This window comes from Ahaetulla prasina, chromosome 9, assembly GCF_028640845.1.
Source record: "Ahaetulla prasina isolate Xishuangbanna chromosome 9, ASM2864084v1, whole genome shotgun sequence".
NCBI lineage: Eukaryota > Metazoa > Chordata > Lepidosauria > Squamata > Colubridae > Ahaetulla > Ahaetulla prasina.
In genome coordinates, this window is record NC_080547.1 from 19,212,392 (window position 1) to 19,237,422 (window position 25,031).

General features: G+C 44.4%; 1 protein-coding gene across 2 annotated transcripts in view; it reads right to left on the reverse strand.

The window, feature by feature from the left end:
- Positions 1–25,031, reverse strand: part of ST14 (ST14 transmembrane serine protease matriptase) — a 57,709-nt gene that overhangs the window by 5,368 nt on the left and 27,310 nt on the right. Inside the window, exons 2-17 of one of the 2 annotated variants that reach the window (XM_058194531.1) lie at positions 24,451–24,610; positions 22,977–23,104; positions 21,062–21,132; positions 20,332–20,492; positions 18,451–18,486; positions 15,653–15,890; positions 14,633–14,772; positions 13,813–13,910; positions 12,088–12,194; positions 11,013–11,143; positions 10,207–10,311; positions 9,951–10,058; positions 7,921–8,034; positions 5,659–5,781; positions 3,063–3,249; positions 1,810–2,084 (exon numbers count right to left, since the gene is read on the reverse strand). In XM_058194531.1, coding sequence (XP_058050514.1) covers positions 1,810–2,084; positions 3,063–3,249; positions 5,659–5,781; positions 7,921–8,034; positions 9,951–10,058; positions 10,207–10,311; positions 11,013–11,143; positions 12,088–12,194; positions 13,813–13,910; positions 14,633–14,772; positions 15,653–15,890; positions 18,451–18,486; positions 20,332–20,492; positions 21,062–21,132; positions 22,977–23,104; positions 24,451–24,610 — 2,182 coding nt within the window. Of the gene's footprint in view, positions 1–1,809; positions 2,085–3,062; positions 3,250–5,658; positions 5,782–7,920; positions 8,035–9,950; positions 10,059–10,206; positions 10,312–11,012; positions 11,144–12,087; positions 12,195–13,812; positions 13,911–14,632; positions 14,773–15,652; positions 15,891–18,450; positions 18,487–20,331; positions 20,493–21,061; positions 21,133–22,976; positions 23,105–24,450; positions 24,611–25,031 lie in introns of those variants that run through there. The other variant, XM_058194532.1, reaches the window with a different exon arrangement.

Below are 25,031 nucleotides of genomic sequence, written 5' to 3' on the forward strand. Positions count from 1 at the left end.
GGGAAGTTCGTTCCACAGGGTAGGAGCCCCCACAGAGAAGGCCCTTCCCCTGGGAGCCGCCAGTCGACATTGCTTGGCTGACGGCACCCTAAGGAGTCCCTCTCTGTGAGAACGCACCGGTCGCTGGGAGATAGAAGATGGCAGTAGACGATCCCGTAAGTATCCCGGTCCTAAGCCATGGAGCGCTTCAAAGATGGTCACCAATACCTTGAAGCGCACCCGGAAGACAACAGGCAGCCAGTGCAGTCTGCGCAGGATGGGTGTTACATGGGAGCTCCGAACCGCTCCCTCTATCACCCGCGCAGCTGCATTCTGGACTAACTGGAGCCTCCGGGTGCTCTTCAAGGGGAGCCCCATGTAGAGAGCATTGCAGTAGTCCAAGCGAGAGGTAACAAAAGCATGAGTGACCGTGCATAGGGCATCCCGGTCCAGGAAGGGGCGCAACTGGCGAATCAGGCGAACTTGATAAAAAGCTCTCCTGGAGTGATCTTCAAAAGACAACTGCCCATGTCCTCGGGAGTCACAGGGTCAAAACTATCCCAAACAGTCTCAACAAGACGAGTCTCAAATCTCTCGCCTGGATCTACCCAATTTTGATCCAATCCATCCCACTACAATTCCACTGTTCCACTACAATTCCACTGTATTCCAAATCCTAACGATGATTGTAAATCGAGGACTACCTGTGCCAAGGACTCTGGGCATTTGGAGAAACAATGCTATGAGTGAAAACAAACGGGGTTTTCAGAAAGTTTTAGAATGCTGGTTTATTTGTGTAGCCTCTGTTGATACATCTTTGGCCTTTGTTCTTTATGACCGGCTTGCATTGCAATGGATAGAAACTAACCAAAGGAGAGAAGCCACCTAGAAGTAAGCAGAAATTTCCTAATAGTGAGAGGAATCAATCAATGGGACAGAAATTGTCCTTGCCTTCAGAAGTTGTTGGTGCACCATCACTGGAGGCTTTCAAAACAAGACAGGACAACCACTTGTCTAAAATGGTATAGAGTTTCCTGCTCGAGCAAGGGGTTTGTCTAGAAGATCTCCAAGGTCTCCTCCAACTTTATTATTCTATGTTCTATGTGGTATGCTGTACGTTCATGAATCGAGGGAGAGACAGACAATGTCTCTCCCTCGACAGACCTGCACCAGTGGCACAAGCATGTTTACCTTCCAGCATTTTTCCACCTAGGAAAAATTTCAGATGGAGTCACTCACTCATTTACATTTAGAATAGAATAACAGAGTTGGAAGGCACCTTGGAGGTCTTCTAGTCCAACCCCCTGCCCAGGCAGGAAACCCTACACCACTTCAGACAAATGGTTATCCAACATCTTCTTAAAAACTTCCAGTGTTGGAGCATTTACAATTCCTGCAGGCAAGTTGTTCCACTCATTAACTGTTCTGTCAGGAAATTTCTCCTTAGTTCTAAGTTGCTTCTCTCCTTAATTAGTTTCCACCCATTGCTTCTTGTCCTGTCCGCAGGTGCTTTGGAGAATAGCTTGACTCCCTCTTCTTTGTGGCAACCCCTGAGATATTGGAAGACTGCTATCATGTCTCCCCTAGTCCTTCTTTTCATTAAACTAGACGTACCCAGTTCCTGCAACCATTCTTCATATGTTTTAGCCTCCAGTCCCCTAATCATCTTTGTTGCTCTGCTCTGCACTCTTTCTAGAGTCTCTACATCTTGTTTACATCGTGGCGACAAAAACTGGATGTTTATCCAAAACGAGCTGCAGATTGGTGCTAAATCCTCTATAATCTTTTTCCCCAAGGGGGACACCTTCCTCTTCCCATTCTTTGACTCACCCATTTCTTCAGTCCTTCCCCATCCGGTCACCCAGATGGCTTTCCCTGCAGGGAATTCATGGGTGGCATCAGGCAAACAGATAGGAATGATTTCTTTGGAAAAAGCCACGGGGCTGGAGAGCTCCATCAGGGCGATGTCATAATCGTACGTGAAGTCATTGAAGAGCGGGTGGGTGATGATTCTCTTGATAGCCTTTTTCTGAACGTGGCTGTTCGACCTTTTCTCCTGATCTAGAAGACCCATGTAGGCAGTCCACAGAGAGGGATCGTTATATCTGCAGGCAGAGCAAGGTATCTCGGTTAGCCAGGACATTTTTGAATGCAGGTAGTTGTTCTGAACTAAAGGTAAAGGTAAAGGTTCCCCTCGCACATATGTGCTAATCGTTCCCAACTCTAGGGGGCGGTGCTCATCTCCGTTTCAAAGCCGAAGAGCCAACATTGTCCGAAGACGTCTCCGGAGTCATGTGGCCGGCGTGACTCAATGCCAAAAGTGCACAGAATGCTGTTACCTTCCCACCAAAGGTGGTCCCTATTTTTCTACTTGCATTTTTTACGTGCTTTCGAACTGCTAGGTTGGCAGAAGCTGGGACAAGCAACGGGAGCTCACCCCATTACACAGCACTAGGGATTCGAACCGCTGAACTGCCGACTTTTTGATCGACAAGCTCAGCATCTTAGCCACTAAGCCACCTGTTCTGACCTAGACTTCCCCAAAAAGCGCAAAGCAGAATCCTGGTCCCGACAAAACCCCTTTTATGAAACAAACAGTGAATTCCTCTCATTCTCCTTCAGCAAAGTCTTTCAAGGGAGAATTTACAGTTATAGACCTTGTCTGGCTTGGAGAGCTGCCAGGCCGATATCTTCAAAACTTTGGCAAAGAGTCTCAGAAGAGTCACAAATCAATTAGAGGAACTAATTGTCTCCTGCAAACTCCACTCCCATTTCGCTCCTCTTTTATTCCCTCTGGGAAGGGCCATTCATCATCCACCTGTGGCTTTACTCCTGAGTCGACCCTTGTTCTTTAGCTGTTCCCTTTGTTTGGCAACTCTGCGCATGCGCACACTGGGAACACTCAGAGTTTTTGCTTGCAATGGATCTGTTACTTGGAACCCTGACATTACCCCAGTCAAAGTGAACCCCCTACCCCCAAGTCTTCGGGTTTCATTACTTTAAAAATTCAATAAAGTATTTATAAGAAAAAAACAATTAACTTCTGAAGCGTGATTAAAACAAAAACAAAAACCTCTACCTACCTGATGTAGTTCTTTTCAACAAAGCAATGGGCAGCCGTGACCAGCCACTTGTTGGATATCAAGGAAGCTCCACATACGTGACCCTCGCTCTGGACATGCAGACTGACCTGCCAGGGCCATTCGCCCAAATCGGAGTCCATTCCACCCACAATCCGGGACTGCTTGCTATAGGCACGGATGCCACAGTCTAAAAGGAAGAAAATTCAGACACACAGACCCAAAAAAAGCTTCAGTTCAATTGGTCTCCTCAGTTCAAAGAGATGCTTGGCCATCAGTCAAGACATTCAACAAGAGTTTGTGGTGATTCTCAACCATTCAGTCATGGTTGTCCCAAAACTGCTTTTCCAAAAGGAAACTGGACTTTCTTGGGGGTTGTTTTTTCCCCCTTGAAAATGTTTCGCTTCTCATCCAAGAAGCTTCTTCCGTTCAGTTCTTCATGAACTGAAGAAGTTCTCATGAACTGAGAAGGCCAGAGTGGGCCTTCTCAGGGTGCCGTCGACCAAACAATGTCGGTTGGCGGCCCCCAGGGGGAGAGCCTTCTCTGTGGCAGCACCGGCCCTTTGGAACGAGTTGCCTCCGGGTTTACGCCAACTTCCCAACCTCTGGACCTTCAAGCGGGAATTGAAGACGTTACTATTTCATTGGGCGGGACTAGCCTAAGTATATTTTAATGTGTATTTTAACTGTATTTTAATGGGGTTTTAAGTCGGTCTTTGACCGTTTTAGTTGATGGCCTTGTTAATATTTGTTTTTAAATTCTTTTAAATTTGCTATTTATTTGTTGTATTTTAAGATGGCTGTACCCCTGAGTCCTTTGGGAGAAGGGCGGTATAAAAGTTCAATTATAAATAAATAAAATAAATAAAAAGGAGAACAACAACAACAAGAAAGTCTAATTGCCTTTTGGAAAAGTTGCCTTTGGAACATTCAACAAGAGTTTCCCACAATCCTTTGTGTGGGAAAAGTACTTCCCCAAATTCTGTCACCTCTTTAACATCACGACAAGAACTGAACTCTGTTTTCATCTACCGTATTTTTCAGAGTATAAGACGCTCCGGACTGGAAGATGCACCTACCTTTTTTGGTGAGGAAAACAAGAAAAAGAAATCTGCCTTCCAGCACTTTTGCCTCATTGCAGCAAACAGCAAATAGCCTGCTTTACTTTCATTTTTGTTTTCAGGGGATGTCATCACTTGTGCACATCGCCCCTGGTCTCCTTTTCACTGTCCAAGGCCCTCCAGAACTTCTTTTGTGGCTGGCAAAGTTTTCCTGAAGGCCTCTGCAGCCGATAACGGAGCTATGGATCAATCCGGAGCTTTGTTATCAGATACAGGGGTCTTCAGGAAAGCCTTGCCGGCTGCAGAAGAAATGGGCCGCAAGCAGTGGTGGGATTCCAGTAATTTAACAACTGGTTCTCTGCCCTAATGATTTCTTCCAACAAACAGTTTGCCAAACTGCTCAGAAAGTTAACAACCGGTTCTCCAGAAGTGGTGTGAACTGGCTGAATCCCACCACTGGCTGCAAGGCAGGTGTTGGGGTGTGAGGCCTGGCTACAACCGTCCAAAGGTACCGTATTTTTTGGCATATAAGACGCACCTTTTCCCCCAAAAAAGAGGGTGAAAATCTAGGTGCGTCTTATACTCTGAATGTAGCCCCACCCAGCTTCTCAAACGGAGGTTTCAGAGGCTGAAAGAAGCTTCAGAAAAAAAGCCCCCAAACAGAGCTTCAGAAAAAAAGCCCCCAAACAGAGCTTCAGAAAAAAAGCCCCCAAACAGAGCTTCAGAAAAAAAGCCCCCAAACAGAGCTTCAGAAAAAAAGCCCCCAAACAGAGCTTCAGAAAAAAAGCCCCCAAACAGAGCTACAGAAAAAAAGCCCCCAAACAGAGCTTCAGAAAAAAAGCCCCCAAACCGAGCTTCAGAAAAAAGCCCCAAACAGAGCTACAGAAAAAAAGCCCCCAAATAGAGCTTCAGAAAAAAAGCCCCCAAACAGAGCTACAGAAAAAAAGCCCCCAAACAGAGCTTCAGAAAAAAAGCCCCCAAACAGAGCTTCAGAAAAAAAGCCCCCAAACAGAGCTTCAGAAAAAAAGCCCCCAAATAGAGCTTCAGAAAAAAAGCCCCCAAACAGAGCTTCAGAGGCTTTTTTTCTGAAGCTCTGTTTCGGAGGCTTTCAGAGGCAGAAAGAAGTTTTTTCTGAAACTGAGTTTCAGAGGCAGAAAAAAAAAGCAAGGCACAGAGCTCACAACCAAGGAACCTGTTGCTAAAATTCACCTCTGGGAACAGCTGATTGGGGGTATTCCGGGAGGCCGATCCACCTGCCAATCAGCTTTTTTCTTATTTTCCTCCCCAAAAACTAAGGTGCGTCTTATACTCTGGTGCATCTTATACTCTGAAAAATACAGTAGGGCAGCTCTACCACCCTCATCCCCACCCTAGCTTAATTTTTACCCGTGCACTCTGGAGTGGGCAGGATCTTAATTAGGGCTTATTTTGGGGTAGGGCTTATATTGGGTGCACGTGTAGAAATCAAGCTAGGACTTACTTTCAGGGTTGGTCGTATTTTCGGGGAAACAGAGTATCTTGGTATAATCAGAACTCACTGCAATTCTCTTCATCTGAATTGTCGCTACAGTCTGCTGCTCCATCACATTCCGGATTCCTCTTGTTCACACACACATTGTTGCGGCATTTGTAGGTATATGCTTGACAGGAAACGCTGACCGCTTTGAAAAAAGCAGAGATTAAAAAAAAAACATAACTTCAGAAGAGGATGTCGCCAGATGGTTGTGGGGGCAATTTTGTTTGGTAAAAGAAGGATGGCGAGTGCCCCCCAAGGCTAGGAATGCAAAATGAAGTCTGGAACTATTTGAATCTTTTCCACATCATGGACAACTTTGCTACTTCCTTTCTAGGAAGTATAAGTAGTCCTCGAATTACAACCACAATTGAATTTTGCCCCATTTTATGACCTTTCTGGTCACAGCTATTAAGTGATTCACTGCAGTTGTTAAGTTAGAAATACAATTGTTAAGTGAATCTGGCTTTCCCATTGACATGGCTTGTCGGAAGGTTGAAAAGGGGATGAGACATCCCCGGGAATCATAAATATGAGTCAGTTGTCGAATATCTGAATTTTGATCATGTGACTGCAATGGTCGTAAATGTGAACAATGGTTCATAAGTCACTGGCATTGTAGCTTTGAACAGTCACTAAACAAAACATTGTAAGTAGAGGATTACCTGTAAAACACGCTATTTTTCTGAATGCCCTCTCTCTCTTGTGGGAAAGGATGTCTACTTCCACGAAAGAATTTTTTAAGAACAATTACATAATGCTGTCTAGAGCAGGGGTCTCCAACCTTGGTCCCTTTAAGACTTGTGGACTTCAACTCTGGGAGTTGAAGTCCACAAGTCTTAAAGGGACCAAGGTTGGAGGCCCCTGCTCTAGACCATACATACACACACATACCCTGTTTTCCCCAAATTAAGACCTCCCCTGATAATAAGCCCAATCGGGCTCTTGAGCGCATGGCAATAAGGCCAAGCGCTTATTTCAGGGTTCGAACAAATATAAGACACAGGCTTATTTTCGGGGAATTATGGTACATACACATACACACACACACACACACAAACCAGATACACACACACAAATACAGACAAACACACACACAAACAAACACACACACACAAACACATCAGTGGTGGATTGCTACCAGTTCACCCCGGGTCAGGCGAACCTGTAGCGGCGATGGTGGGAGGCTCCGCCCACCTGCCCAGATGCTTCTACACATGTGCAGAAGCTTCTGTATATGTGCAGAAGCATCACGCGCGCCCATGCGCTCACACGCGCCCATGCACTCACACGCCCACAAGTGAACCGGTAGCGACAGGTTTTGAAACCTGCTCCTGAAACACACTACACACACACTTATATTTTATATTTGTCAAGTGGCTCATAAACCTTCTTTGAAAGTTCCAAAGAAAAACGCACTGCTTCAGATACAAGCTATGCCAGAATCCTACTATTAAAAGTCATTAAAAAAGATTTACCCAGTAGGGTATTGAAACGAAAGCTACAGAAATGAGGTTAATTAAGAGTCCCATAGCAGTTGGACAGAGTTCATATGAAGAGGTCTGAAAGAATTAAAAAAAAAAATCTTGGCTTGGTTTTGAAACAGGGATCGATATGGGAATGGTGTTGAGAAGCTTCAGAGAAAAAGGACAGGCAATGTTGATGCGCTAGCTTAGAAGAAATAATCTACTACAAATTCCTGGTCAAACTGAGAACGGGCAGTTATCTTCAGTTAAGGGATCTCCAACCTGGGCAACTTTAAGACTTGTGGATTCAAACTCCCAGAATTCCTCAGCCAGCAGAGCAAAGCTGGCTGAGGAATTCTGGGAGTTGAAGTCCACAAGTCTTAAAGTTGCCAAGGTTGGAGATCCCTGCCCTACGCCACTTCAGACAAATGGTTATCCAACATCTTTTTAAAAACATCCAGTGTTGGAGCATTCACAATTTCTGGAGGCAAATTGTTCCACTGATTAATTGTTCTCACTGTCAGGAAATGTCTCCTTAGTTCTAAATTGCTTCTCTCCTTGAATAGTTTCCACCCATTGCTTCTTGTCCTGCCCTCAGGTGCTTTGGAGAATAGTTTGACTCCCTCTTCTTTGTGGCAACCCCTGAGATATCGGAACCCTCCTATCATGTCACCCTTAGTCCTTCTTTTCATCAAACTAGCCATACCCAATTCCATCTTCATCAAACTTGACATACCCAAATTTTCCCTGCTTACAAACCACAATTTTCACAGCTTCCCCCTCCCTTGGTCAGCGTTTAATCACCACTCTAGAGTCTTTACCGGAGCCACATTCCCCCTCGTCGCTTCCATCTTCGCAGTCTGCTTTTCCGTCACATTTCTGCTGCCCTGGGATGCAGTTGCCGTTATTGCACTTGAAGCTGTCAGGAGAACATTCTGAGAAGGAAAAAAGAAATTGCAAGTTTCCATTGCTAGAGAAGAAAGTCATTCCCACCAGCCACCATCTGTCATGGTAGCTTTGCTTCAACACTGGAGCTGATTTTTGCCAGACTCCATCAAAAGAGAATAGAATAACAGAGTTGGAAGGAACCTTGGAGGTCTTCTAGTCCAACCCCCTGCTGAGGCAGGAAACCCTACACCACTTCAGACAAATGGTTGTCCAATCTCTTCTTAAAAACTTCCAGTGTTGGAGCATTCACAACTTCTGGAGGCAAGTGGTTCCACTGATTAATTGTTCTCACTGTCAGGAAATTTCTCCTTAGTTCTAAGTTGTTTCTCTTCTTGATTCGCTTCCATCTGTTGCTTCTTGTCCTGCCCTCAGGTGCTTTGGAGAATAGCTTGACTCCCACTTCTTTGTGGCAGCCCCTGAGATATTGGAACACTGCTATCATGTCTCCCCTAGTCCTTCTTTTCATTAAATTAGACATACTCAGTTCAGTGGTGGGTTTCAAAACTTTTATTACCAGTTCTGTGGGTGTGGCTTGGTGGGCATGGCATGGCTTGGTGGGCGTGGCGTGGTGGGTGTGGCAGGTGAAGGATACTGTAAAATCTCCATTCCCTCCCCAATCCAGGGGAAGGATACTGCAAAATCCCCATTTCCTCCCATTCAGCTGGGACTTGGGAGGCAGAGAATAGATGAGGGCAGGGCCAGTCAGAATTTTTACTACCGGTTCTCCGAACTACTCAAAATTTCCGCTACCGGTTCTCCAGAACTGGTCAGAACCTGCTGAAACCCACCTCTGACTTAGTTCCTGCAGCTGTTCTTCATATGTTTTAGCCCTCCAGTCCCCTAATCATCCCCTATCAGTCCCCTAATCAAATTAGGCCATCACACATAAAATTGGGGTCCAGATCATAACAGAAAATAGAGTTTGCTGTCAACCCTTCAAGTTTGGTCAGACTAGGAATCCAATAGAAGTCTCCCATAGAAGACTTCTCTATCATATAGGCCAGTTTTATTACTCTAAGGTTGTAGCACTGAGCTGGCTAGTCTGAATACACATCATCTCCCTTTCTCTTTGTGACAGCTTGGGAGGGGCTTGTCCGAGATGTTTTTTTTAGGTTACATTTCTGCTCTGGACTCAGTCTTCTTTTATCTGACCGTTTTACTGACCACTGAAAACATTTATATAGTCATCCATTTTTCAGCCAACTCTGGCAGTTCCCAATCAAAAACGAAAAGACATGTCAAATCATTTAACAATGATAAAACACAACTAGTTAAAACATAAAACATTAATAAACAAATAAGAAATAAAATAACAAAAGAGAAAATAATAATTTAAAATAAAATAAAAATATATAATAAAATAAACTGTAATAAAATAAATGAATAAAATAAATGAATAAAATAAATAAAAAATAAAATAAATAAATATAAATAAATAAATAAATAAAATATAAAGTTAAATTAAATTTAAAAAATAAAATAATAACATAATATAAAATAAAATAAAATAAAGTGCTTTATAGTTTATTTCCTGAATAAGGATTAGCTGAGCTTGGAAGATGGGGAAGACCTCACCCAAGATGAGAAATAAGTTTAAAGTCTAATTTTTTACATTTTCATGGGGACCCAGTTATCCTAGGAGCGATACCATTGCCATGGCAACGGCTCTTCCTTCCATCCCTCAAGGCCCTTCCATCTTCCCTCAACTCTTTCCAGCTTTGAGCTTCCTGGACTGTGTAAATCCAGCTCATGTTTTAATATACTGCGCAAAACTTCAAATTACGGTTTAGTTAAGAAACCCCATCCGGACAACTCAGAGTTTTGAACTCTTAGTTCATACTAAGAGGGGTCCAAACTCGATTCTTCATGCACTAGATTTCTCCATCTCATACAAATGACTCACCGCACTGCAGTTCGTCGCTTTTGTCCCCACAATCATCCACCGTATCACAAAGCCAGTACCTTGGCTTGCACCAATTATTGTGGCATCGGAATTGATTCTTAGTGCAATCTGAAGAAGAAGATAACAAGCAACGGAGTTATGGAAAGGCCGCCAACAGCTTTGAACACTGTGGGCAGTGCAGCCCACTGGAAAAAAAAGTAAACAACCTTGCGAGCATCATCCACACCGCCAAACAGAGTTAAAAAGGAGAACTTACTGCAATTTTTCTCATCACTGGCATCTGGACAATCAAACCACCCATCACAGCGCAGTTCTTTTTTGATACAACGGCCACTTTTGCAGGTGAATTTCCCTGGGCAAGCTACAAGTCAACAAAGAGGACGGGGAGAGAAAACATATAAATACATTAATATTCTACACCATGGGTCTCCAACCTTGGCAACTTTAAGACTTGTGGACTTCAATTCCCAGAACTCTGGGAGTTGAAGTCCACAAGTCTTAAAGTTGTCAAGGTTGGAGACCCCTGTTCTACACATCATGTTTCTTCCAAAGTAAGACTGGGTCTTATATTAATTTTTGCTCCAAAAGACACATTATGGCTTATTTTCCGGTTAGGTCTTATTTGGGAGGAAATAAGGTACTAAACGCCTCTGACCACTGATGATCTTAACTGGGGCTTATTTTTGGGGTAGGGCTTATATTATGAGCATCCTGGGGAAAAAACTCACGCTAAGGCTTATTTTCTGGACCAGTATTGGTCTGCAGCCCATTGGGAACCGGGCTACACATATAGTGGGTGAGTGTGGTGAAGCTTTATTTGTGCACTCATGGGATTAGGCAACCATCCCCTGCCCCCCCACCACCACCGCTGGTCCATGGGCCCAAAATGGTTAGGAACCACTGCTCTATAGGATACTTCATATCAAGGAAGGACTTTTCTCTCTCCCATAGAGGACTTCTCTATCAACAAGTCTCAATGTTTCAACCTTTTCTGACTGAGAAGGCGCCTCATCCCACCACCTCCCTTCCCTGATTAATCTCACATTTGACATCTCCACTTACGGTCATTGGAGTCAAAGGACAAATACTCAGCCCAGAAGCCATTGTCCACGTGTGAATTATCTGAGTGGAAACGAACTGTAATTTTGTTGGTTTTACTCATTACCACAAATCCCTTGCTGGCCTGACAATACCTAAAGGACCACAAGAAGATAAAAATCAACCGGAGGCCGGCTCACTCATTCATTCATTCATTCATTCATTCATTCATGATGAGATGCATCAATGAATATATGAGATCACTCTCTCTCTCTCTCTCTCTCTCTCACACACACACACACACACACACACACACAGAGAGAGAGAGAGAGAGAGAGAGAGAGAGAGACTAGGGGTGAAATTTAATATAGAAATTTAATAAAATAAATAAATAAATTCTACCAGTTCAGACTGGTTCGGGCAAACTGGTAGAAAAAAATGCTATTGATTCGGGTGAACCTGTAGTAAAAAAATGCTACTAGTACAGGCGAACCTGTAGTAAAAAAAAATGCTACTGGTTCAGGCGAACCGGTATTTCCAACGATCAGCTATGCCGCGTGATTTATATTCGCTAGAAAGCAGGAAATTCTGCTTTCTAGAAAATCTAAATCGTGTGGCACAGCTGTTCCACCCCCCGTCACTGTTCTACTTACCTTTGCAGACTCAGAAAAGACTTCTTAATCCCCCCTTTTCAGTGCTGCGTCTGCGGCACGCATGCACACAAATCATGCATTTGGCACACACCACGCATCTGCGCACGAAGCAAACCGGTAGCAGACATCAGAGCATTTCACCCGACACACACACACACACACACACACACACACACACACACACAATTAAATGACAAGGTCTTCTCATGCTTTCCTGTCAAAATGGAAAGCTAATCAGATCGTCTGACAGTACTAGAGAAATATTTGTTTGTTTGTTTTTTAATCAAACAAGGACCTCTCATTTATGATATTTCTATCCTAAAAGATGGCAAGGAAGTGTATTAAAAGACATCAAGTGGCTAAGACAGTTTTTTTCTTGCCCAGTCGCAAGAGATACACAAGAACTGGCAACATAGATTCACCAATGAATGAATAATATATCTTACTTGACAGCGTTGATTTCCACATAATCTTTGAGGCAGGAGTTGGAGTTACCAGGATTCTCAAGATGGAATTCATTGAAGCGTACCTTTACATTTTTGTCCTTAGGCACCTGAAAAGGAGATTGGCAGGGGTGGGCAGAGATGAGAAGAAATAAACACTGATACCTGTTGTGTCTGCGCCCCCCGAGCCGGGCCTCCTGCCAGAAAGTGACTTGGAAAGTGAGGGGGAAGGGCCGTCAGGACTTACCTCGGGAGCCCCGGCTTCACTGGCTCAGCTCCAGGAGCCAGAGGGAGGCCAGGTGGAGGAGATAATGAGGCCTCCGTCCCCTGACTCTTTCCACCCCCAGGCCACACCTCCAGATCCAGCTGATGGCAATCAGGCCTGACTGGACCCTAGGTTTCATAGGCAGGAGAGGTGGGAACAACAGAAGCAGGGGTGGAGCAGGCCTAGGAAGTGCTGAGTCATGGAGCCACACCCCACAGGATATAAAGGCAGCAAGAGCTGCTGTACCTCTTCGTAGCAGGCAAATTAACTGCTTAACTAAGAGCTGAAGTTTGTTCCTGGGTGACTAATCGGTGTCGAGGGAGATAACAGAGACACTTGGCAGACGCTCGCTAGTTTGTTGCCAGAGCTGATAGTGCCGGCTAATTAAGCCATCACTCGGACGGAGGCGAGGGGGGACAGAACAGATACCACTCCCAAGCTAGATGTCTTTTCCAACATTTTCTGAAAAAACTTCGGCAACTGTTGTTGTTGATTTAACCATTCAGTTGTGTCCAACTCTTAGTGACTTTATAAGCAAGTGGTCTCCTTGTGCTACCTTGTCAATCGCAACTTCTTTCAGTCGTTGGATGTTCATCATTGTATCAGTTTTGATGGGATCAAGCCAGTGTGTCCTTTGCTTGCCCCGTCTTCTTGCTCCACTAAGCATTCCTAACTTCACTGACTTCTCCAGTGAATTTGCACACATGACATAGCCAAAGTAAATCAGACGTAGTCTTGTGATTTTTGGCTTCTAGTGATATGTTTATTTATTTTTTTATTTTTTTATTTGTCACCATGGTATATATAAGCATAAGCATGAAATAATTATACGACATATAAGCATATATAAGTATAAGCATGAAATAATTATATGAGTTGGATACAATCAAGGGGAACATTAGGACAGGAACGGTAGGCACGTTGGTGCTCTTATGCACGCCCCTTACAGACCTCTTAGGAATGGAGTGAGGTCAATAGTAGATAGTCTTTGGTTAAAACTTTTGGGATTATGGGCAGAGACCACAGAGTCAGGTAGTGCATTCCAGGCTTTAACAACTCTGTTACTGAAGTCATATTTTCTGCAATCAAGAATTGAGCAGTTCACATTAAGCTTAAATCTATTGTGTGCTCTTGTATTGTTGCGATTGAAGCTGAAGTAGTCTTCAACAGGAAGGACATTACAATAGATGATTCTATGAGTTAAACTCAGGTCCTGTCGAAGGACCTTCTAAGTTCTAAGTTTTCTAAACCTAGGATTTCAAATCTGGTGGCATAAGGTATTTTGTTGTAATCAGAGGAGTGGAGAACTCTTCTTGTAAAATATTTCTGGACAAGCTCAATTGTATTAATGTTCGAAATGGGGTGTGGGTTCCAGACAGGCGAGCTGTATTCAAGAACTCGTCTAGCAAATGGTCTAGCAAATATGTCTGATTTTATAAAAATCAGTACTCTGAAATTCTTACCTCTATATTCCATACGCAATCCAAATTTGGAGGGTAGTAGGCTGGATAATAAGGAGTGGTGAAGTTCCCCGATACACCCTTCAAAACTCCTCCACAAGCTGCAATCGGGGGTGGGGGTGGGGGGGAAACAGGTGTGGAGAAAGAAAACAGAATCTTATGAATCTTATTGGTGGCCGGAAGAGAGGCATTTGTGCAGAACAGTCATTAATAAGATGACGTCAATTGTTAAGGGCCTGATTCAAAAGCATGGTGATAACCCAGGAGGCCAATTATGGTTACCTGTACACACCTGTCCATCAGCTCAACCCCGTCCAATTTCAGCCGAGTTCTCATTAGGAAGCATTAGTAGAGTATCCGGAAGCGTGGGGGGGGGGCGGGGGGGGAGAGGGTATAATTTACCACAACATCTCCTGAGTGAGGGGAAAAATAACTTTGTCCCTAGTGCCTTATTATCCTTAAGACTTTCTCCCTCTCTAGCCTGTTCAGTTTTCACTTTATCTTCTACTAGACTGGATCCTTTTCTTAATTAGAAGCAAACTTTTTTTTTCTGCATGAACGACTTAATAAATGTGTACAATGGTGGGGAATGCCTGCTCTTCTTTGAAGGAAGAGAGGATAAATCAGGGTTAAAAATGGCTGCTAAGATCATCCCTTTTTTCTCGGGGTTCTGGCCCATATCTTTCTCATGTCTGCTTCCCTCTCTCTTAAGGAGAAAATTATCAGGAAAAGGAGCAATAGTACTGAATTAATTGTCAGGTCGCGTCCTGCCAACCCATGATCCCCTAGCATCATCCCAAAATAGAAAGAATGACGTTCTTACATGTCATCTTTAACATCTGGGAGAATTCTGCTTTGAATCCAGGAAATCTTCCCTTTGCATCTGTACTTAACATAACCAGGAGGACGTTTTGAGAGGAGACGAAAGTCAGGTTGTATGAAAAGTCAAAGCTCCCGCACAGCCTGGGAAGGAAGGAATGAAAGAACGGAGGGAGGGAGGGAGTAAGGAAGGAAGGAGAGGGAGGGAAAGGAGAAGGTGAAGGTGGAAATTGGAGGAGAAGAAGAAAGAGAAAGAGAAGGAGAAGAAGGAGGAAGTTGGAGGAGAAGGAGAAAGAGAAGGGGGAGGGGGAGGAAGTTGGAGAAGAAGAAGGAGGAAGTTGGAGGAGAAGGTGAAGGAGGAAGTTGGAGGAGAAGGAGGAGAAAGAGGAGGAGGAGGAAGTTGGAGAAGAAGGAGGAAGAGGAAGGAGGAGAAGGAGGAGAAAGAGGAGGAGGAGGAAGTTGGAGTAGAAGGAGGAGAAAGAGGAGGAGGAAGTTGGAAGAGAAGGAGGAAGGAGGAGAAGGAGGAGAAAGAGGAGGAGGAGGAAGTTGGAGTAGAAGGAGGAGAAAGAGGAGGAGGAAGTTGGAAGAGAAGGAGAAAGAGAAGGAGAAGGTGAAGGTGGAAATTGGAGGAGAAGAAGAAAGAGAAAGAGAAGGAGAAGAAGGAGGAAGTTGGAGGAGAAGGAGAAAGAGAAAGAGAAGGAGGAGGGGGAGGAAGTTGGAGAAGAAGGAGAAGGAGGAAGTTGGAGAAGAAGGAGAAGGAGGAAGGTGGAGGAGAAGGTGAAGGAGGAAGTTGGAGGAGAAGGGGAAAGGGAAGGAGAAGGAAGGACGATTAGTGACTAAGAAATGCACATTTGGCAATCTCTTTCTCCATCAGAGTAAGTATCAGTAACACTGCAACCCGAAAGAAGCCATGAAAACTGAAATCTGTCTCAGGCTCCTGCCAATTACGTCCCCAGCAACCGATCCGTATTTCTACCCATCCGTATTTCAAGAGAGCACGTCATGCTGTAGCCAATGTACTTACTTCGCCAACGAGCGTTCTTCTACAGGGCTCAATGAGTTGTACACCTTGACAAAGTCCTCCCCTTCGTCGCATCCCTCGAAGTCAAATGTAGTGAAGGTCAGGCTAATGACGGCGTTAGCGTCGGCTCTCAGCGCCCAGAAGCAACGCAGGTTGGACGGGTAAGGGCTATTTGGGAAGCCTGGCGTGGTGAAGCTGGTCACTTTCCCTTCCTTGGCGTGCAACGCATATTTGCAGCTGTCTAGTTCAGGTGAGAGAAACAACACCAGAAGAGAAAGTTCTCAAGAAGGGTTTGCTCTGATTCAGTTAAAAAAAAAAAATCAAATGGGCAAATTAAAACTGGAAGAATCCATACAATGCAAGAGATGGGCAATAGCACTTAGCAATAGCACTTAGACTTATATATGGCTTCACAGTGCTTTTACAGTCCTCTCTAAGTGGTTTACAGAATCAGCCTCTTGCCCCCAACAATCTGGGTCCTCATTTTACCCACCTCGGAAGGATGGAAGGCTGAGTCAACCTTGAGCCTGGTGAGATTCGAACTGCCAAATTGCACGCAGTCGGCAGTCAGCAGAAGTAGCCTGCAATACTACATTCTATCCACTGTGCAACCAGAATCCATCCATCCATCCTTCCTTCCTTCCTTCCTTCCTTCTTTCCTTCCTTCCTTCCTTCCTTCCTTCCTTCTTTAGCAATAGCACTTAGACTTATATACAGCTTCACAGTGCTGTACAGCTCTTTCTAAGCTGTTTACAGAGTCAGCCTCTTGTCCCCAACAATCTGGGTCCTCGTTTTACCCACTTCGGAAGGCCGAGTCAACCTTGAACCGGTCAGGATCGAACTCAAGACTGTGAGCAAAGTTAGCCTGCAATACTTCATTTTAACCACTGCACTAATACAGCTCCAATACCTTTTGAATAAATTGTGCTTCCAGGTCAAGACTCTTTTAAGTTTACCACTCATATAAAAACAAAACCCCAAAAAAGCAGTGTCACATTGTTGTGGAACTTCTAATTTTCTTGGATCGTCCCCTTTGTTATCGTTTCCTATTTATCGCCTTATTGTTGTCGCTGCACTTTGTTAATTGAGTTGTTTTCTAGTTTGATTTTTTTTCTTTTTAATGCAGTCAAACAGCTTTTCAGTGATGACTTTTAATGAATTTGCACACCATCCCAAGTCGTGCAATTACTGAAGCGGCTACAACAAATAAACAAAGCAAGGAATGTGTATTTTAAGGCTTGCCTAGACAAAATGTCATGTTCCTTGGCTGGTTGGGTGAAGAGCTATATATTTCTCGGAGAGATTACAATGTCATGTATAATGAATATGGCTGTCAAATCTTGACAACAGTTTTAGCAACAAAGATCTCACAAAAGGAAGGGCGTAAACATTCCCCTAACTTGTTGAGAGCATAGAGGCATATGTTTTGTTTGCTAAGAACCAGGCCAGAAAATGAAAGAAAAAAGAAAAGAAAATCCTTCCTGGGATACAGTACTAATATTGCAATCTCTGTGGAAGGGCAGAATCGGAATCACAGAGTTGGGAAGGACCTTGGAGGTCATCTACTCCAACCCCCTGCTCAGACAGGAGACTCTTCCAGATTACAGAAAGACCCTTTCAGATTACAGAAAATCCTTCCAGATTACAGAAAGACTCTTCCAGATTACGGAAAGACCCTTCCAGATTACAGAAAATCCTTCCAGATTACAGAAAGACCCTTTCAGATTACAGAAAATCCTTCCAGATTACAGAAAGACCCTTTCAGATTACAGAAAATCCTTCCAGATTACAGAAAGACCCTTCCAGATTACAGAAAGACCCTTTCAGATTACAGAAAATCCTTCCAGATTACGGAAAGACCCTTCCAGATTACAGAAAGACCCTTCCAGATTACAGAAAGACCCTTTCAGATTACAGAAAATCCTTCCAGATTACAGAAAGATTCTTCCAGATTACAGAAAACCCTTCCAGATTATGGAAAGACCCTTCCAGATTACAGAAAGACCCTTCCAGATTACGGAAATACCCTTCCAGATTACGGAAATACCCTTCCAGATTATGGAAAGACCCTTCCAGATTACGGAAAGACCCTTCCAGATTACGGAAAGACCCTTCCAGATTACGGAAAGACCCTTCCAGATTATGGAAAGACCCTTCCAGATTATGGAAAGACCCTTCCAGATTACGGAAAGACCCTTCCAGATTACGGAAATACCCTTCCAGATTATGGAAAGACCCTTCCAGATTACGGAAAGACCCTTCCAGATTACGGAAAGCCCTTCCAGATTACGGAAAGACCCTTCCAGATTACAGATGTGCATGTGCAGCCAGCGAACTGGTAGTAAACCAGTTTAGATTTCACCACTGCAATAAAGTTATTCTAAATCTAAATTTAAGATGGAAACTAACCAAGGAGAAAAGTAATCTAGAACTAAGGAGACATTTCCTAAAGGTGAAAACAATATATCAGTGGAATGAATACCTTGCCTCCAGAAGTTAAGGGTGCCCCAGAAGAGATTGGACAGCCATTTGTCTAGGGTCTCCTGCTGGAGCAGGGGGTTGGACTACATGACCTCAAAGTCCCTTCCAACTCTGTTGTTCTGTGTCCAACTGAGTTCAACAGCATTTATCCCACATAAGTGATGATAGGATTGCGGCTTCAATATGTTTTTTTCCTGCAGATAGCAATATTCCATTCTACCCCCACACAATCTCCAATTGTGCAAAGATCCCATAATTTATTATTACTGCAACTAAAAACTACCGCAAAATAAATAAAAAAACACCAAAATTTTACTTACTGTCTCGGGCTGCTTTAACGATATCCTCATCAGAAGCTACGAGTTTAAAAAAAAAAAATGCAAAACTTTTATAACGAGGAATTTAACTTTGCACCTTCAAACACAGGGCAATTGCAGACGACCTCAATTCATAGAAAAGAAATCACCCACAAAATTGTTTTGCCCGACTAGGTGGCTCAGTGGCTAAGACACAGAGCTTGTCGATCAGAAAGGTCGGCAGTTCAGTGGTTCGAATCCCTAGTATAGGTCTCCTGTGTCGGCAAGGGGTTGGACTAGATGACCTCCAAGGTCCCTTCCAACTCTGTTACTGTTTTGGGAGGAATCGAGCCAAAGCTTTTCATAGAAATGGATACTTAAGATCGGGCTAAATGCAGTCAATAGCTTGATTGTGGGACTTTCCTAAAAATCATCCGAGCGAGGTTGCTTTCCATTAACAGATACAGATGTCTTTACTAGATGACGTAAATCTAATAAATGAGCTAGTCAAAAATATCTTGAAGTCTGAGACAAATTTACCATATTTTTCGGAGTATAAGACACACTTTTTCCCCCTAAAAGAGGGTGAAAATTTAGGTGCGTCTTATACACCGAATGTAGCTCCGCCCACCCTTTGGCCTCTGCCTCCCAGCAATTTACCTCCTTGCAGCAAGCAGCAAGCAGCCCGTTTCAGCTTCAGCACAGTCTGATTAGCACAAGCAGTTGATTGTCGGTTGGATCGGCCTCCCAACTCTCAGCTGTTTCAGGCTGCAGGGATTGCCATGGCCTATTGCTGCGTGGGCCTCTGCTGTTTGCTGCAAGGAGGTAAATTGCTGGGAGGCAAAAAAAAAATTTCTTGTGCTAATCAGGCTGTGCTGAAAATGAAAATGAAAGTAAAGCAGGCTGTTTGCTGTTTGCTGCAACGAGGCAAATTGCTGGGAGGCAGAGGCAGATTTTTTTTTCTTGTTTTTCTCCCGAAAAAAGGTAGGTGCGTCTTATACTCTGGAAAATACAGTATTTTTTTTCCTTTTTAATGACCCTGATCCCTTGCTTTGGGGTGCCAATTGCCAAATCCCAAAGCAACTGTCTCTCCCTTCCTCTTGATAGTGTTCACCCTCCAGACTGATTCTTAGAAACCTCTCTTTTACCGTAAGTTTTCTGACCATTCCTGATCCGCTCGGGTCCAATTATACTTATGCATAATAAAAATATTGGTTGAGTTTCAGTCCTCCAGATTGCTGAGACCTTAGAAGTAGGAGTATTAGATTAGATACCACATTCTGGTAGAGAGAAGTTCTCTCAAGATGGGCTTGCAAAGACAAGCTTGCAAGACAAAACCTCTGGTCCCAGTGAACCAATCCAGATTGGATCAGTGATGGGTTTAAGCATTTTTTACTACCGGTTCTGTGGGTGTGGCTTGGTGGGTGTGGCATGACTTGGTGGGTGTGGCTTGATGGGCGTGGCAGGGGAAGGACACTCTAAAATCTCCATTCCTTCCCCACTCCTGCGGAAGGTTACTGCAAAATCCCCATTTCCTCCCGATCAGCTGGGACACGGGAGGCAGAGAATAGATGGGGGCGGGGCCAGTCAGAATTTTTACTACCGATTCTCCAAACTATTCAAAATTTCCACTACCGGTTCTCCAGAACTAGTCAGAACCTGCTGAAACCCACCTCTGGATTGGATCCTGCAACATTATCCTGGGACACATATATTTGCCTCCATTCATATTAGATTTATTCTGCTAGATTTTCTAGTAATGTTGCCTTTTAAAGGTTTTCTTTGGTTTGACGCACCCCAAAGTTCAACCTTCCCTGGTGACCAGGGCAAATACTCCCCCAAGCTAGGCAGGTGAGGGAATTTATGTGAGAAGAGGAGAACAAAAAGAAAAAAAAAGACACTTACGGAAAGCTGTGAGAGACTCAACTCGAAGTTCTGGCTTCCGCGCCTTTCCTGTTCCCACTAGATTTAAATTATGGAAATTTGCCATGGCGTTTTCAAGAACCTCCATCTTGTATTTAGGAACACTGAATGTGGACCAGAAGTAAGCAATCACACTGCCCTCACTGTGTGAAGGGAGGGAAAAGACAGATAGGTTAGCACCCAGCCCAAATAATTAGGGTTGCAAAAAAACAAGGTGTCTAGTGGTAGTAGGCCATTCTACTATGATCAATAATTTCAAAGTCCAAAACAATATGTTTCAAATTTGGCAACTTTAAGATCAGCAAACGTATCTAATATGCCTTCCTCCTCCTGTTTTTCCCAGAACAGCAACCCTCTGAGGTGGGTTTGGGCTGAGAGAAAGCGATTGGTCCAAAGCCACCCAGTTGGCTTTCATGGCTGAGACAGCACTAGAACTCACAGTCTCCTAGTGAATGGCCCAAAGTCACCCAGCTGGGACTTTCATACCTAAGGCAAAACTAGAACCCACAGTCTCCTAGTGATTGGCCCAGATTCACTCAGCCATCTTTCGTGCTTAAGGCGGGACTAGAACTCACAGTCCCCTGGTGATTGGCCCAAAGTACCTAGCGTCCTTTCATTCCTAAAAAGAAGCTAGAACTCATAGTTTCCTGGTTTCTAGATTGATGTCATAACCGTTAGACCAAACTGCTCTGAAGTTTCAGGAGTTACGCACCTGAATGCTAGTATTTCTGAGTGGTTGTGGAATGGACCAACATCCAAATTCTTTGCATAGATGTCCAAGAGCTAAAGAAAAAAATGGCTGCATTGAGAACAAGTAGATGATATGTATATACAAGTATATACGTTTCTCTTAAATTCAGCTTAAAAATCAGCCTATTTCAGCAGGGATCATTTTTCTCACACCCTATGCTATTATTTGTCAAGGTCTTACTTGTCCGTTGGAGTTCTAGCTTCTTCGCTTTATTACAAGATCTTCAATCCCTTTGTTAACAGTCTTTGTCTTAGCTAGGATTTATTGAACATACTGTGGGATTGGACTACAGTCATTCAGAAAGCTAAAACGGCTTATAAATTGGGATGGCTGGATCCATGTCAACATGCTAAACCCACATCCAATAAATCACTTTATATGATTTGTGTCATGTAGGAACCCTACCAGGTAACTAAAATGATTTACCATCTGTTGCAGTACTTGAAGATCAAGGAAGAACTAAGCCTTAAAGTGTCAAATCAAGGCAGAACTGAGCAAACATTTGAACACAGAGTTTGTGTGCTGGACAAGAAGATCATTCACAAAGCTTTTCTCTACTCAAGACGCTAGAGAACTATTCCAATACCGGTAGTCCTCACTGAACAACAACCTCTTGTTGCAGTGACCATCTGAAGTTACGATGGCGTTGTACAAGCAGGACTTGGGGGAGATCCTCATAGTTGTGACCGTTGTTGCAGCATCTCCACACTCATGGGATCGCAATTCAGGTCCCCAGTAAACTGGCTTGCAATTACAATGCTGCAATGTCCCGCCATCACATAATCACCATTTGTGACAACGTCCGTCTTCCAACCACCAAAGGCAATGGGGCAGCCAGCGGGAAGTTCCAAACGGTAATCACGTTGACTGTAGGATGCTGCAACCATGCAATATTCACTTATTGGTGGCAACTGGGACTGCTGGAACTGCCTTCATGGGTTGGCAGTCACATGAAGTTGCGCCTTATAACCATGTCGCTTAGCGATGGAGTTCCAGGACGCAATTATGGTTGGTGGGCAAGGACTATCCGTAACACTGGGTATAGACATCAGCAGAAGACCCGTCCGTGCAGGACGATTGCTGAGTTCAGCTTTTCTTAAATATACTAGGCCTCTAACGCCCAAGAATTCCTTGCAGCTAGAGAATTCTGGGAATTATAATGCAATATGACTGGAATCAACAGGAGATGAGAAGCTGCTTTAATCTATCCCATAATTGTTGCAGTCCGGCAGCAGCCTGCGGAGCTGGCAATGGAGTCAGACAGCGATGAGGCTGAGGAAGAACATGGGGAAGGCCCGGATGAGGGCTCTGCATTGGAGACAGAGGTGGGGCCACGGCCACCGGGGAGTGATGTGCAGACTCCAGAACCTCCAGAAGCTGACAGTAGTGAGGCAGAGGAACGAGAGGAGCCTGTTCCTAATGCACGCATGAGAAGAGCTGCCAGAAGGCAAGAGCAGCTAAAGCAAAGAGGATGACTCGAGAGTAGGGCCAAGAGATGACTGGCCCCTCCCATAAGGCTTAAAAGACCAGCAACAACGTTTGGACTCTTTGCTGGAAAACAACGTTGATAGCCTTGTCTTGCTGCATTTATTTCTTGTCGGCATCTTCTGCTTTTGAACTTTTGCCAAGAAAAGCCTTTGGCAGTTTGCCTAATTAGACCAAGGTTGGTGATAAGACTGAAGAATTGTGTTAGGAAGAATTTGCTTTGGTTTATTTTGGACGACGTCGAGAATGAGTTAATTCTCAGCACATCCAATAAAGTTTGTTTTTACACCGACTGAGTTTCCTACTACCTACTTAGGCCTGGGTCACAACAATAATTACCCAAGGCGGAGAATCTGTTGCTGCCGTTGCTCATGCAGTTTTCAATTCTTACCATCATCTTTGCATTCTTTGCCAATGCAGCAAATTCAGGAGAGCTGGAATTCTCATAGGCATCGATGAACCGTGTGCCTATCAGTCTCATGTGGCCATTGTATGGCTTCTGCACAAGGGCAGCCCTGTCTAAAAAAACAACCAAGAGTGGACAGAGGTCAGAATCAGCAAAAATATTGGACAGGTGTTCTGACCCAGTTCCCCAAACATGACAAACCCTCTGAAATTAACTCAAAGTTCCTTTTGCTAGCAGCCTCGGCAAAAAGTTTATCTCTCATCGCAGGCTAACAAGTCTGTCCACCAGGGAGATGAATAGTTATTTGCCACATCTATCCATCTCCACCCCCTGCCTTTTATCCCCAGAGCTAGAGTGGGGCTTTGCTAGCAGCTGGGGCTCTTCCGTCCCAAGGATCAGCCCATAGATTTCCACTGCTCTCCTCTCCTCTGCCTTCTGTGAATCCATGCGTCAGGCACTGGACCCAGCTTTTCTTCCTCTTCCTCATCAGCCACCTGGGGGCTATTGACTCTCCATCTGAGGGCTGACGGCTGGCCCAGGCTCCACCTCTGTCTGTCTCTCTCTGCCTGCTCCATTCCCTCTTCCCCCTCAGAGCTCTCTGGTTGCCTTGATGATGACTCTGACTCCACACCCTCCTCCTCCTCTGGTTTGGTTGCTGGAGGGACCAGGAGCCATCAGGCCACAACACTAGGGCACTTTCTGCTAGCAACCCAGAATGTCTGGAACAAACAGATACCCGTTCAATTATTTGGTAAGTGTCATCCCCTCCATCCTTTCACTTTGTTGCTTCTTCCTGATACCCATCTGGAAGACAACTGTAAAATCTAGCCCTTTACTGGGTAAACTAAATATATTCATCAGGACTTGAAACTCAGCAGTTCTATTTTACAGGTGATTCAACCCACAGATCTCGGAGGATGTGGATTTATTTAGGTGTAAAGCAGGTTGAATGCATCACAGGTTATTAAGTAATGTATTAGTTGTGCTACCTTAACGTATTATAATTCCTAACTTATTTTTAGTTTGGAGTGCAAGCTGAACCTTAACCGGGGTGGGCTTCAAAAATTTTAGCAAGGGGTTCTCTGCCTGGTTGCTGGGTGGGCGTGGCCATGGTGGGCATACACCACGGTAGGGGGGGCATTTTTGCCCTCCCCAGGCTCCAGAGGCTTTCCTCAAGCCTCCCCAGGCTCCGGAAGCCTTATGGAGGCCAGACATGGGCCTGTTTCTGGCCTTCCTGAACTTCCGGTAGGCCCATTTTTCGCCCTCCCCGAGCCTCCATGTGCGTCCTGCACTTACCTGCATCCAAAATGGGCCAAGTGGGGACCCCTGGGAGGGGGAGGGGCAGAGTGAGTAGAGCCAGCCAGGAGTGGGAATTGGGGGTTCTCCAAACTGCACAGAATCTTAGCTAGAGGTTCTTCCGAACCCTTAGCAGCCCACCCTTGACCTTAAGACAACTTACATTTGAAGTGCCAAACCAGCAGCCCAACCAACAGAGAAAGGAGCAGGGAGATGGATACCACGATGACTACCACTACCCAACGTTTTGGACCACGCTTCTCAAGCTTCTTGGTGTTCATGGTGGGCAGGAACTCCACCCCTTCCTCCAGGCCGTTCATGTCCTAGAGGAAGACAGATAGAGATGATCAGGTTGCATCTTAGTAACTCTAAATCCCTAAGTACCCCATGGACGTTTTCTCATCCAAACGTATTCAGCCCTGACACACATTGCAAGATATGTTTCTGCTTGACGTGACTCCAGTTCCAACCGATACCTGAATACTTTTTCAGACTGGTAATAGAAGAAGGCCTCATTGCAAAGCAACCTCATCTTATTCAGTTCTTTTCTCCAGCTTCTGAGTCCATTTCTCAGAATTTGTTGCCCAAGATAATCCTCTGAGCTTGGTTGCTTTCTTGCAGAGGTTTCATTAACCAGCTAGGTAGCTTCGTCATGCTAGCACTGATGAGGTTACCTAGATGGGTAATGAAACATCTACAAGAAAACAACCGAGCTCAGAAAGCACCAATGGCGGCACAGTTTGG